This window comes from Equus quagga, chromosome 8, assembly GCF_021613505.1.
Source record: "Equus quagga isolate Etosha38 chromosome 8, UCLA_HA_Equagga_1.0, whole genome shotgun sequence".
Classification (NCBI taxonomy): Eukaryota; Metazoa; Chordata; class Mammalia; order Perissodactyla; family Equidae; genus Equus; species Equus quagga.
In genome coordinates, this window is record NC_060274.1 from 6,258,418 (window position 1) to 6,273,674 (window position 15,257).

At 37.5% G+C, this 15,257-nt stretch overlaps 2 protein-coding genes across 6 annotated transcripts in view; one reads left to right on the forward strand and one right to left on the reverse strand.

The window, feature by feature from the left end:
* Positions 1 to 11,154, reverse strand: part of PACRG (parkin coregulated) — a 503,222-nt gene extending 492,068 nt beyond the window's left edge. For 2 of the 3 annotated variants that reach the window (XM_046670359.1, XM_046670358.1), the window contains exon 1: positions 10,809 to 11,154. In XM_046670359.1, the coding sequence (XP_046526315.1) occupies positions 10,809 to 10,964 (156 nt within the window). In that variant the 5' untranslated portion in view covers positions 10,965 to 11,154. The remainder of the gene's footprint in view (positions 1 to 10,808) is intronic. The other variant, XM_046670357.1, reaches the window with a different exon arrangement.
* A 204-nt stretch (positions 11,155 to 11,358) lies between these two features.
* PRKN (parkin RBR E3 ubiquitin protein ligase) overlaps positions 11,359 to 15,257 on the forward strand; it is a 1,211,604-nt gene continuing 1,207,705 nt past the window's right edge. The window contains exon 1 of one of the 3 annotated variants that reach the window (XM_046670682.1): positions 11,359 to 11,553. Coding sequence is in view for 2 of the 3 variants with exons in the window: in XM_046670681.1 (XP_046526637.1) it covers positions 11,528 to 11,534 (7 nt within the window). In the remaining variant the exon portion in view is untranslated. The remainder of the gene's footprint in view (positions 11,554 to 15,257) is intronic. The other 2 variants (XM_046670681.1, XM_046670680.1) reach the window with 2 other exon arrangements.

Genomic DNA, 15,257 nt, shown 5'->3' on the forward strand with positions numbered 1-15,257 from the left:
GCCTCCAGAACTGTGAGACATGAATCTGTGTTGTTTCAGCCTCCCTGTCTGTGCTATTTTGTTATGCAGCCAGAGTTGACTAAGCAACAACCTTAGCATTAATACCCAGATTTGGTGATAAGATATAAAGGGTTTGTGGTGGGTTACTGGGAAGGATTTTGCTCCCTGATAAATGAAAGATATATCAATAATTTATACTTGTTTTTTAAGCTAAACACATTGTGATTAAATCATGCATAAGAATGTAAGGATGAATTAACATTAGAATATCAGATGATATTAACATTATGTTAATATTAACAAAGTGAAGGAGAAAAATCTTATGATCATTTCATTAGATACAGAAAGTGTCTTTTATAAAATTCAATATGACTCACAATTTTTTAAAAAACCCTTAGCAAATTAAGAATAGATTGCAACTGTCCCCAAATTTTCCTGTACACTCAATACAATTCTAATTAAAACCCTAAAAGAGATTGTCATGAAACTTGACCACTTATCTTAAAATCCCTATAAGATAGTAAGAGACCAAGAATATCAAAGAAGATGAAAACAAATTTGGAGAACTCACCTTACCAAATATCAAGATTTATAAAGCTACAACAATTAAGACAGTGTGATGCTGGCTCAGAGATACATAAATAGACTAATAGGGCAGAATAGAGAGTTCCAAGATACTATTCATAAATGGTACTGGATATGGAATAGATCAAATCAAAGCCTTATCTCTCATCTTAAAAAATGAATTAGTGACTGAATAATTAATAATCTATATGTGAACATTATAAGAAGAAAACATATGCAAGAAAACAAGATATCAGGATCAAAAAACATTTCTGAAACTAGGCACAAAATACACAAACCATAATGGGAGAATTTGATAAATATAAATATTTAAAATTAAACTTAAAATTTCTGTGCATCAAAGAATATGCAAAAAAAGTATAATGACAAGTCACAGACTAGGAGAAAATATGTGGAGTCCATATGCAGAATATACTCATATTCAGAATATATAAAAAAATCTATATATCAATAAGAAAAGGCAGACAGTCTAATACGAAAACGGGCAAATGTTAAGAGTAAGCACACCACAGAGGAAGAAATTTATATGATTAAGTATGAAAAGAAAATACATCACTAGTTATCAGAGAAAACCAAAATTAAAACAAGATACCATTTCATACTCTTCTGATTGGCATGATTTTTAGTCTGATGTTGCCAAATGATGATTAGGTTTTGGGAAATAAGCATTCTCATTATCTATTGGTAATGGTATAAATACATATATATTAATTTGGAAATAAATTTGACAAACTCATATATATATATATGCACTGCATATATTTTGGAATGACATACGTAAACTCTAGGATTTTAGTTACCTCTGGGGATGGAAGGATGGAGGATGGAAAACGAATAGAGCTATAGATCATTCTAGATGAACACAGCCTATTTTACTATTTTCTATACCTATTTGTATATTTACATTTTTCAAAATTTGGAAAAACACGATTAAAATAAAACATATGAGATTCAAAGGGAACATTAGATTTAAAGGGACTGGATATAAAGTAAAAGTAAATATACTTATTAGGAAGACATATGCCTAAAAACATGAAGTGATAAAACATATTACAAGTGAAGACACCATTAAAACGTGACAATTTTTCTTCCAAGTGGTTCATATGGTCATTACAATTGCAAAGGGATGTTTCAGTTTTGCATATTATTAAAAGGTCATCTGGAAGATTAAACTGGTAAAGTTAACATTTATGGATATAAATTAGGAGAGATTAGCCTCCCCAGTTTATAAACATATTACAGTTATAATATTAAAATTGTGTTACATTGGTCAAAAATTCCTCTCAAATATCTCTGAGTATTATGTATAATTATAATATAAAAAAAAGAATTGGGGCCTGCTTGGAGGATGGAAGCTAGGAATCGGTATTTTTTAAGCTCCCCAGGTGATTCCAATTTGCAACCTGAGAACCACAGCCTTAGATGTCTCCAACCCATTTTCAAAATGTATCAGGAACAGGTCAGAGATGCTGAGGTATTGATCCCCTCCACATGCAGCAGGTGGGGAGGGGGATGGCAGGCAGGGCCTGAAGTGTCAGAAGCCCCAGGCCTAGTGCCTCAGGCCACAAGGAGAGAGGAGGGCAGGCACAGACCAGCATCGCAGGAGGCCATGTAAATCAAACTTTCATTGGAGTCTTCAGTTTCTTAAGATCTTTGACTCAGTAATTCTACTTCAGAAATTATATGTCAAAGAGGTACTTTAAAATACAGAAGACAAAATTTATATAAAAATATTCATTTCGGGGCCAGCCCCGTGGTGCAGTGGTTAAGTGAGCACGTTCCACTTCGGCGGCCCGGGGTTCGCTGGTTCGGATCCCAGGTGCATACATGGCACCGCTTGGCAAGCCATGCTGTGGCAGGCGTCGCACATATAAAGTAGAGGAAGATGGGCATAGATGTTAGCTCAGGGCCAGTCTTCCTCAGCAAAAAGAGGAGCATTGGCAACAGATGTTAGCTCAGGGCTAATCTTCCCCCCCCCAAAAAAAATTAAAAACATTCATTTCAACACTTATGTATAACAGCAAAAAATCGAAATCAACCTGGGAGAATGATTAAGTAAATGATGGTATATTCAGAGGATAGAATTTTATGAAGTCTTTTAAATGCTTATGAGGAGTTTGTAATGACATGTAAAATACTAGCATGTTAGAAGGAATCCATAAAATTTTGTATAAGGTATTATAACTACACACAATACAAACTAAATATGCAAGCTATACAAAGATGTATATATGTACATATATATACCCTTCATAAAGTACACATATATTTTGCTTATATATATCCTATAAAAATAAGTACAAATTAAAGAATTTTAAACTTGCGTATAATGAATAGAATTTATGACATCACTATTTTTGGCAAAAAAAGCAGAAAATAAAGATTGAAAACTGAATGAGCAGAAAGCCTGGTCTCTCTTGTCTCTGAACCACTGCCCACTGCCTCTAACTCTTCTCCTCGGTCCCCTTCATCTTTTATATTTCACCAAACAAGATTCCCTCTGGGAAACCTTCCAAGACCTAGCTTCTTTCAGGTCATTCAGCTCTGTGTTCTAAAAGCATCACACATTTCCTTTCTCACACCTTATAAAACAGCAGCCATCTTGCTCCTGTCATAAAATGAACTAAAACCAGAGCTAAAAAATATACAGTCTACACTCTCCTGTAGGCATTGTGAATTCTGTCCTTGGATCAAATTGGGCCACCCGAAGTCTACACACATGTACTCTGTCAATTTAATCTCATGCAAAATCCAATTCCTCAAGATACATTTTAATATCGCCTACTTGACGCTTACTGAAATCTTTTATGGATGAAATTTGCTACTGTATTTCTTGTAAGAAATAAAAATGTAGATATGGTGTGTTGCATGTATTTAAAGTGCTACATGATCCATTTCTCTGAGAACTCAGTGCAGAGAAAGCTTGAATTCCCTATAGCGATGGACAGGTTACCTCTTTTGTGATAACGAAAAGTGTATACGTAATGTTCCCCTTTCAGCGACAGATGCCAAGAAGCTCAGAATGAAATGTGAACATCAATCAATATATTGATCCTTATGAATGGCAACATTGATTCTCCTTTTCTTTACTTAGGCTTTCTACTTTAATTACATTTTATTTTGTTCTTTCACTATTGTTTGTTCTACTTTGTTTCTGATTACTGCAGTTTATTTTAAAAGCCTTGTGTTTTAATGCATATGTATTTCATTGTGAGACTATTGAAAATTGGTTGAGGAACACATTATACATAAAAACATAAATAAAATGTTTGAGATAATTTTTTTCCCACAAGGTGTATATTTCAAAAAAAAAGGATGAAAGTGATCATTAAGGGAATGGAAAGGACACTCACAGAGTGGGACACTATGCTTGCAATATACATATTTGACAAATGCCTTATATCATTTAGAATAGACTATGAAAAATAAAAAGTACTACAAATAAACAAGGCTAATCAAGCCAAGAGAAGAACAGGCAAAAGCCTTGAAAAGCCACTTCATAAAAGAAGATGACCAAATGGCCAATAAGTACGTAAAAAAGTTTTTAACTTCATTAGCCACAATAAAAATGACTATTAAATCCACAAGGAGATGACATTATAAACCCACTAGAACACCTAAAATGCAAAATGAAGAAAACAGCAATTATTGGTGAGACTCCAGGGCAAATGGAACTCCATATAGAGCTGGTAGGAGTTTAAATTTGAAAACTCAATTTGAAAAATGGTTCTGATGTACTTACTCAAGCAAACATATGCATACCCTAGAACCCAGCAATTCCCATGTATCTATCCCTGGACATTCTTCCATATGTTCTCCAAAAAAAAGTACTAGAATTTTCCTAGTAGTGCTATTGCTACCAGTCTTAACCTGGAACTCACACAAATACTCATCAACAGAGGAATGGATGAGTAAATTATGTTATGTTCCCACACGGAAACACTATACAGGAATGAGTATGAACATTTACAATCATAGGCAGTAATGTGGGTGAATCTCACAAATACAATGGTGATCCCAGAAGACAGACACAAAACAACTACAAACTTGTAAGGACAAATCTGTTAACAGAAGTCAGGATAAGTTCAGCTTAGGCATGTGATGGGCGGTGACTGGAAAGGGCTCTTGAGGGTTCAGCAGTGTTGGTAATGTTTTTTTGATCTGGGTGCTGGCTACACCAGTGTGCCGTTTAATATTCGTCAAGAGCTACATTTACCATATGTGCATTTTCTATTTGCATATCATGCATCAACCAAAGTCTAAAAAAAAGGTGATTAAGAGAGGACTGATCTGAGTCACAAAAATCTAGAAATGAAGGTTCCATCCCTTGGTCTGCCATTTAATAAGTGTGCAGAAACCACCACAACAAAACATTAAATTGTCTGAGATTTGTATGCTAAATGGAAAAAAATAATAGACTGCCCTGCGTCCTCATAGAATTTCTTGGAAAGCCAATTGGAATAGAGATGACTAGCCCTATCGTATATTAAAGCATATATAAAGCTACAATGATTAATATATATATAGCACTGATAGATCATTTACGTTAAATAGGAAGATATTTTATATAACTTAGTTTAACTACATGTAAAAGGTAATGTAACAACCTTCTGGCCATTTGGAAAAAAAATCAAAATTTCTACCTCACTTCTTAAACCAAAATGAATTAAGATGAAGCAAAGCTTTACAATAAAATATTGAAATTATAAGAGGACTAGGGAAAAAAAGTTAAAATTCTTCCCATAATCTGAGACGGGAAAAAGCTATTCTAAACCAAACCACTTTAAAATTTTACAATGAGCATGCATAACTTTTATAAGAAACCAATTAAAATATGGCATAAAACTTTGGTAAATTATTCTCATTCTTACATTTTGTATTTATGTAACACCATTAGCTTTTTCTTGAAGCTGCTAATTCAAAGATGATTGTCTAATTACAGTATAAAACATGGTCGTTCATTAATTCATTTGACAAAAGAAAAGTAGCACCTACTACGTGCCAGGAACTTTTCTAGAACTGAAGACACAGCAGTGAGTGAAAGTGTAATACTTTCCTGCCCTCACAGAGCTTACTCTGTAGTGGAAGAAGACACAGGACAAACTGAGTTAATATTAGAGAGTGATAAATAACTACAGAAAGATACAAAATGGGGAAAGAAGATGGGCATGCTGGAGCAGGGGTGAAGGGGCTTATTAAGAGGTCGAAATTCTAAATAGTCAGGGAAGGCCTCACTGAAAAGTTAATGTTTGAAGAAAAATATGAAGGCTCAAGAGAGGGTGATAGGAAGGGGGAAATGCATTTCCGGCAGAGGGAACAGGAAGGGCAAAGGTCAGAAGGAAGCCATGCAATTGGTGCATTCATGGAACCGCTGCGAAGCTATTGTGGATGGAACAGAATTAGGGAGGGAGAAAGTACTAAGAGATATGCATAAAGAAGAATGGCAGTTGGATTACATAGGGCTAGTGGAAGAACTTCAGCTTTTACTCTGAGTAAGATGAGCAGCCACCGGAGGGTTTGAGGTGAGCCATGTCAGGATCTGGCTGAGTTTTAAAGGGATCTTCTTGGTTTCTACATTCGAGGAGGGTGGTTAAAAGAAGTCCAAAGTAGAAATAGGTAACAATTACAGCAACAAGAAAGAGGGAGATGATGAGATAAGAAGAAACGGTAGAATTGCTTTCTTTCATTCATCATATACCGAGTACACTGTTAGGGACTGGTTGGGATGAAAAACTGAATTAGACAGATTCTGCCCTCGCAGAGAATTTACATGAGGAGATAAACCACGAGCAGAAATAACCACAATACACAGTAGAAAGCAATGAACATAGGATCGGCTTGCATCTTGGTTGACAAAGGGGGAGAATTAGGGAAGCCACCTTGAAACAGCCGGCAATTCAGCCGTAAGCAAATAAATAAGCAGCTTGGGACATGCGTTCTGCCTCTTCCGGACTGCTCAATTCCCAGCACAGAAAACCGTGCTTGGCATGATGATCAGTAGATATTTGTTTCCTAGTGACGGAAGGAGTTGCGTGTGTGCAGATATGTAAGGAGAAGGGCATTCGAGCAAAGGGTACAGCGTAAGCAAAGTCAATAATGAAGCGTTACAGTTTAATTTGGCGAATGAGAATAGCGGGAGATGAAATTAAAACTACAGAATGGGGTGAGATTACAGAGGCCTTGTCAGTTCTGCGGAGGTACCATGATTTTTTTCTGTAAGAATTGAAGAGCTCCAAAAGCTTCCAGCAGTGATAAGAGGAGAACTTGGTACTGGAAAGACGAGTGTAACAGTACTGATAGTTAATTGAGGCAATCAACCAATCGGTGGCTGGAGTCTAGAGACCAGCTTGGATGATGTTGTAAAAACCTGGACAAATGGTGATGAGGGCCTCAATCAGGTTATTGTCACTTGGTCCTTTCATCACTAGTATTTCCATTGTACGAAGAGTTGGTATTTGCAAGCTTTACCATAGATGTGTATTTATTTGTACTGTAATTATTTTACTTGTCTATCTCCTTTCCTTCACTAGCAATATTTAGCACTGGTGGCACACTTCTAATCAACCCCCAGTTTCCCTTTTTCCCTTTATTATAGTAATAAAACACTTTAAGTTTTAGTGGGATGCAGAGCTACCAGTCAGAGACCACATTTCTCAGCCGCTCCTCCAACTGGATGCGGCCATAGACAGTGTTGGCAATGGATTTGAGCACAAGTGATGAGCGCAACTTGTGGGACATGCTCTTCTAAGGAAGCTACTTGCTCTCCAGTTTTCCTGCCTCCTCTTGCAGGTTGCTCCTTACCCATTTTTCTCTCCTCCTGCATGAAGTAGGTGCTGCAGGCTATGCTCTTTTGGAACTACATAACTTTCTTAGCCTGTTTCCTGATGGAACAGATATGAGGGTCTGGAGTTGTTGCAAGGGTCAATCTTTTGCAGGCTTTTGCTAAGAGGGAAAATAAAGGCCTGTGACTAAATTTGGCCAGTGGGATGTGAGTGAAAGTGGGATGCTGTGTTTTGGGTCATGTCCATAAAAGGAAGCCCTCTGCTTCCTCTTTCCTCCTTCCTGAGGATAGGGATTTGATCCTGGTGGTGGTGAGGCCACGTTGACCCATAGCATCATCCTACAGGATACAAAGTAAGAATATACAAGGCTCCTATGTCCCTGGACCTATCTCACCTGGAAGCAGTGCCCAACCTCCTGGATAACCTACAAACCTGGATTTGTACATATGAAGGAAACAAATTCCATCTTAGTTAAGCTATTGTTATTTGGTCTCTGTTAAAGCAGCCAAATCAATATCATAATATATAATTTATAAATATTGACCATTACCACAATGTGTTGAATGAATATATGATTGATAAGTATAAAAGTTTCTATATAAGTAAAGTAATATTATAGAATTATTTCTCCCATTCTCATAAGCTTTGAGCATAAAAAAATCTATAGTCCATTGAAAAGGAAAGCTATGATATAAACCTTAAGTTGAAGTCAACTTTTCTATCATCATAACCTTGGGTCCATGTTCAAACTTGCTTTATGATAAGGTAGATTAGCACAGAAAGCATCTACTGTCTGTTGAGATGAAGCCAATACAGCACTGGGCTACGGGTTTCTGGTTATGGGCTCTATCATACTACAAACATACTGCAAAAAAGGGAAAAGGAACTATGAACTCTTCAAACTCTGTATCTCCTATCACTCTTTTTAGTCAAACATTATAACGATATAAATTTGAATATTATTCTCTGATTTCAGAATTTGTGTCAACGCTTGTTTCCATTACGGAACGCAACAACAATTTCCAGGAAGTAAAGGAACTACTTACTATTTAAGAACAACATTTGATGTTGAGATTTAAAAAAACTAGCCATTTACATGTATCATTATTTTGTAATTAATTTTCCATTCCCATATGTAGATTATGACTGTTTAAATAAAGATTTCTGCTTGCATAGCCCATCTGATCAAATCTTTTTATGATCAAGTTTGTACACTTATATGACAACAGCACTCTCAAAGAAACATTGGGAGTCTCCATACAACTCCTTAGGGTATAGTCCTATATGTCTTTTGTGGAGGGGCACTGGAATGGTGACATTTAATTAGCAAGTTTTGGAAAGAAGGAACTGAAGGCAAATCCAAGTACTAGAAAAATGGCTTAGGGGTTGGCTTCTGGAACAAGGGGTTGCAATTAAGATGAGTTGGAGATTGGCATATTATTTTCTGAACGGAAATCAACCTTAAGAAAGAGGGGTATTTTGACTTTATAACACCGAAAGGTTTATACCATTGAAGACAGAAACAGTGAAATGCAAATACTGGATATGAAAATGAAAGGTCTTATTTCCTGTACAACTGAAGTTACTTTGCATACACAGTATTGTTTATCTTTCTTTTGTCAAGACTCTAGTGTTGTTGTTGTTGGTTTTCATTGGAGTATTAAGGGCAGGGACTTTATTTTGCTGATCCCCAAACCCCAAAACTGTGCTTAGCAAATTCTTAGTTTCACCAAAAGAAAAATAGCTGTTGTTGATTGAATGCATGAACGAATGGATGAATAATGTTTGCATCTAACAATTATGATTTCCCCTAAATGAAGTGAAAGAATGACTCATGCTGTTTTGAGGATCCCATGGAGACATAGGTATTACACTAAGAGATTTTCCTTAAAAATATGGAAATAAGAAGATAATTTATCTCAAATAAGTTGTTTATAAGAAAGCTGCTTCATAATCAATGGTTTTTTTGAGTCCTCTAAGCATATTTGTTACATTTGGTAATACTGAAATATTTGATTTACCAGAATTATGATTTTAGGTATAAGGCTATGTTTTGGAAAAATAAATATTATTATGAACATAGGTATAGAAAAAAGGTAAAGAATCTGACCAATTTTTTACAAGTGTTTGAAAAAATCACTAAAATTATAATCACAAAGATTGTTTAGAAGAAAAGCAAACAATTAGCTTTAAGGTTATGGTATACTGTATTGCTGGTACATGAGTTATCTTGGGTCCCATGACCATCTATTCACAGGAAATACATGCACAAAGACTGCAGTTATAACAAGCAGAAGTTTTAGTCTACTTCCAAAAATTTTAGCTACTTTAAATTACCTGACACATTCCAACAACCAGAATATCATTTTGTGTAGCAACACGGGAATCTGGCCTAGTGGTCTAGAAGCAATCTGTTTCACTCATGTGTTTTAAGGATGTGGTTTAGAAAGAAGGTATTAGGTTTGCAACATTTATGTAAAACAAATAATGTGACACTGGAAAGCAACACTATTCATTTAACATAATGAGTTCCTATACAATAAGTCAGATCCTCCCAGAGTGTAAATTATACAAATTTGAAAGCTGCATTTATTATTTAATATTGATTCCCAGACAGGTGCTTACTCAGTGGTAAAACCTGGTTTAGCCTACCAAATTTAAAGCTGGTTTGACTTTTTTCCTAAACCTGTCATGCATGTAGCTAAAATATTTGTGTACAATTTAAACCTTTTTTCCCCTAATAATACTGAGAATATTTTCTTTTTACTACCACAAAAAAATAGAAATGAAATACGAATTGTATTAGTAGACAGAGATATTTGAACTGAAGCTTAGGTTGTTTAAAATTAATCATTTAAAAGGTCTATCTGGAAATAGACTTCATATTCAGGTGTTGTTCAGTACACTAGCATGCTGTTTTCATTTTGTGAAAAAGTGTCCTTAGAGTAAATGCTAGGATATACTAAAATTTCCTAGGTTGAATTGATGAGATTTCTTATTGTAGATTATTTAATGAGTTTATGTTTCCAGCTGTACATCAGCACACGTAAAATTCTGCAAGAGAGTTTATGATTTCTATGAACCCACTTTATGAACTCACTTTCTAAAAGGCCCTTTGCTGAATGGGCTAGTTTAGGAATCTTTCTAAAGGGGATCTTTCCTCTTTGTGTAAATAGCTTAAGAGTAATTTGGGGTGGTCTAGAAACCATGAGTTATTAGGAAGGTGCTTATAAACAGGCATAGTACATTACCTGCCCAAGATCCTTTCTAACAACCTAGCCTGGACCTCCACACTCTGTTGGGCACCGTCTGCTACTGGCTGAGTAATTGCCATTTTTGGCAAAGACCACCCAGGACATGGTCTCAAAATCCATCCTAGGGCCAGCCAACCTCTACACTCTGATTCGGAGCGAGTGCATTCAGTTTAGGAAGATCACTTACGACTGAGTTTTTCATCATGGCTTTGACTGTGAAGCCCTCAGAAACCAGGGAGTGAGGCTGGTGCACCGGGAGCGGCTGTTGTGCCAGCAGCTTGGTCCTCTTCGGCATCTTGTCTAGGCATTTGTTTAAGCTCAGGGTCTCTTTTTCTGCCACCATCTTCCTAGAAAATGTCTTGTTCTCATAAAACGTGTAGTAAAAGAATCAGTGGGTTTTACGGATGTGAGAAGGAGGTCGGGAAAAAATGTAAACAGGCGCGTTAATGGTAGAACTTCAATCCCCTCGTAGTGCCCAGGTTGATCCAGATGTTTGTCAGCTCCTAGGTGAAGGGAGTTGAGGGGAGGGGAGGGGCGGGAAGAGGGCTGGACCGTGGCTAGAGCTGCAACAAGCTTCCAAAGGTAAGCCTCCCCGTTGCTAAGAGACGTGTCAACACGGCGGCCGAGTGGTCCCACCCCCCGTGACGTAAGTTTCCTGGGCCTTAAGCCGGAAGGGCAGCAGGCGGCGGGAAGCGGGCGGGGTGTGGAGAAACTACGCATTAAAACTACGACTCCCAGAAGGCCCCTGGCTGTGCGCCGTCTGCGCGTGCGCATTCTGACGGCGGGGCACGGGGAGGGGAGTCCTGGAGGATTTAGTCCCGGAGCGCCGCTGGTGAAAGGCGTGGGTGGGCGTCGGTGCCCTCGTAGTCCCCTGCCTGTCCGGCAGCCTCCACCTGCCCAGTGAGCATGATCGGTACGTGGGTGCCTGCAAGGTACAGCCTCTCTGCGCCGCCCCGCGCCCAGCTGTGGCGCCACGCCGGGCCTCGGCCGACGGGGACCCCAGGGTGCCTGCCAGTGCCAGCTGTCAGTGACAGACAGGGCGGCAGTGTCCGCGCCGTCCTTAGCCCGCGCCGCCGGCGTCCCGTGGTCCAGGAGAATCTGTGTTCTAAGTCCCCCCCCTCCCCCCCCCGCCCCTGGTGGGACAGGCTTCCCACTGAAGACAACTTGGCGAGGGATCCTGGGGTGCGCCCCCCCCAGGGTGGAGCCGGGGTCCCGCGATCCTACCGCGAGTGCACTGTTGGCTCAGACCTGTGGGGGTCCGTGGGAAGGCCCCTCCTGTCCGCCCCGATTTCCATCCTTCGGGGAGCCTTGATAGCTGCCTTTCCAGTTTAGGACGGATTGGGACCCACTGTCTGTAGGACTCCTTAAGGGAAACCCTAGCAAAGCCTTAACTCTAATGGAAGGTACCTGCTGAGGATGGTTGAGCTCGAAAGAAATTCCTGCAGATGGATTTAAACTTCTTGCTCCCTGGGATTTTTCCTTTTAAAGTCTCTCGTGGAAGGTCTGAGATGAAAGAAAAATCTAGAGTGAATAATAGCAAGGGTTAAACTTTTGCATAGTGAATTAATTCATTACTCAAAAATATTTTTTTTTTCACACACAAAATGACTTTAGGTGCATTTTTGTGAAGACAGCTTTGGGAGTGACTATTAGAATTGTTTATAAACACTGTGATGTGTAAGATTAGCAAAGTTCCTCTCTTCCCAGTTGTTAAACAAAAAGTTATTTTAGGGATTATCTCTGAAAATTAGAGTTTATTATGACAGAGACTTGCTTTAGATTATGCGTTGAAGATTTGGTGAGTTTATTTTAGGATTATTCGCAATGGGCGCCACTTACAAAACACTTGATTACAACAAGTACATCTGAAATCAGATGTGATTTGTCCAGAAAGATGAGAGGTAGATTGAAAAAATATGTTAAATTTGTATGCACTGATAAACACTTCTTAAGTCTTTTGTTTATGAAATTAATGTTAAAATGTAAAACATTCTACCTATCACTGGGAGAATTGGTGCCAGTTACCTGACACTGTCTTTGCAGCAATGATAAAATCTAAAGATGTCCAACTTTTCTTACCTTTCTAGCATGGTATAACTTTTGGTGAATGACTTTTGAAATTGGTCGGGTTAATAAAAATTATAAATATTTATGAATCTTTTGATCCTTTTTATGTAACAGTTATGCAAGATCCACTTGTAAACACAAATCTGAACTGAACCAGAAAACCAAGTAGAAGAACTTTTTCAAAATCCATGCTATCAGTATTTTATAGGAAAAAATGGTCTATACCTTGTTTTAAAGACAACTGCACAAATCTTATTTTAATTCAAGTTAATGTAGTGCGTGAATCATTTTAAAAGGAACAAATTTATGGTAAAGCTGTGTAAAGAAGACAGGAACTTAAGATCTAAAAATCACCATAATTCTAATTATGTAATAAATGATTAAATAAATTATTAGGATGAAATATGTTTAAGAAGTTTAGTTTTTATTTCGGATTTAGGGACATAAGAAGGAAGAGTATGATCTTTGGATCTGACGATTAGATAATATCTGGTAATGACATGGAGCATATAAGATAGATCTTAAAAGGCTTCCTTTCTCCTACTCCAGCTATCATTTTACATAGTGCAAATAAATGTGTATTACAACATAAATAATTAAATCCATGCCCCCTCCCAAGAAAAGTACCTTACATATAAAAACCATGTGGACAATGTGCAATACATTATTTTATACAACTGGTTGTATTGCCTGATCTGTTGGTGGGCATATTTTAATAAAAATATTAATTGCCGATTTTGGACTTGTGTTGAACAGTGCTAAAGGTTAGTGAAAGTGGAAGCAATTGAAGGGGTGTCTTAGAGTGGTGAGTTTCCTGTTTCTGTGACTGAGCTTTGGAGCCAGGAAAGGCATTATAATCTCTCCCCAGTTATGTAATATAATATAAATATATATCTGGGGACAGTTTTTTTCTGTTAAAGACATCTGTGCCTCTCAGAACCTGTGCTCTTTTTAAATGCTATACCCTCTTTAATGCAAATGGTAAACTCTTCCACTTTATTTGAATCTTCGATCATTTTTGAGGAAAAACAAAAAATGGGTTTCTTGGTAGAATAGGACCAAAGGGAATTGACTGTATCTCACTCCCAATAAAATTACCTTCCTTTTACTTTCTTAAAACCCAGGATTCCTTCTTGGCACGAAGACTGTTTCAAAAGCACTTACATTTCCCACTTGGATTATGATTGATATGTTAAATGTCCTGACCCAGACAGCTACAGAAACATAATCTAATTGAAGTCGGTGAAAAACTATGACTTTGTGAGACGTATGGACAAGGACTCCACAATAACATAAAGCAGAGTAGAAAAGCTTCAGAAAATTCAGCTTAGAAAAATGTAATTTGGGGCACCTCTGTTAAAATTTATTTCTCCCTTTTTTAAAATTAGCAATTCTTTGTGTTTAAAATTGAATTTTAGTAGCGATCTTTATGGTATATTCTAAACATCCTACAGAACTGGGTTAGGTATTTGAGTAGTATCAGATATTAAAGTGCATGGATATATACATTTAACAGTGTTGCCACTATTGAAATTCAAATTCAATGTCTTATTCTTTAAAAAGATTTTTGATTGATTTAAAAAAAAAATGCTCAGAACATAATCTCTCTTGTACCTTGTTTAACTGAACATCTCTTATAAAACTTACATATCTGTGTGTACAGATCCACCACACAGTAGTTCCTAGTCTTTTATTTTATGGATGTACACAAATTATGCAAGCACTCTCCAATAAATTAGCATTCAGTATGTTTACAGACAATTGCTATCATCAGGAATGTTTGTGTCCATATCATTTTATATACATGTGTAAGCATATATGTAAAGTAAACATCTTATTACTATTTCTGGGTGGATGTTTTATTTTATTTTGTTTTTTTTTTGCTGAGGAAGAGTCACCTTGAGCTAACACCTGTGCCAATCTTCCTCTACTTGTATGTGGGTTGTTGCCACAGCATGGCTGCTGCTGAGTGGTGTAGGTCCATGCCCGGGAACCAAACCCAGGCCGCCGAAACAAAGCATGCCAAACTTAACCACTAGGCCTTGGAGACGGCCCCTGGGTGGATATATTAGTGGAAGGGTTTGTAGATTTTTGTCATTGCTAGGTATTTACAAATTGTTCTAAAATAAATTACCCTATTATGTAGTCATGTCTACCACAACAAAGTAGCAAAGAGCTGCCCTGCCCCTGGGACTGAAAAATTACAAAAAGATGTCCTCCCCAGGACTGACTCAGCTTTCCCCAGCAGAACACTTCCTGGGTTTCCCCTCCCCTCCTCCGCCTCACCCTAGGTTTAGTGCCTTTGGGCAGTGTACAAGTTGTACAACTGTCCTTGGTGGCCCTGCCCTCCCTGAGAGTGTTTATAAGAGTGCCCATTTCCCCACTGTGTACCAAAAAATATTTTTACTTTTGCCTTTCTGATAGATAAAAAAACAATATATTTTAGTTTTTAAAATGAATTCACAAAGAAAAAACCCTCCCACTTTTCATTTTATGGTGCTTTATTTTCAAAAAGCAGATCCAATAAATTGAGCACCTACTGTGTGCCTGCTACTGCTCCAGGTGCCAG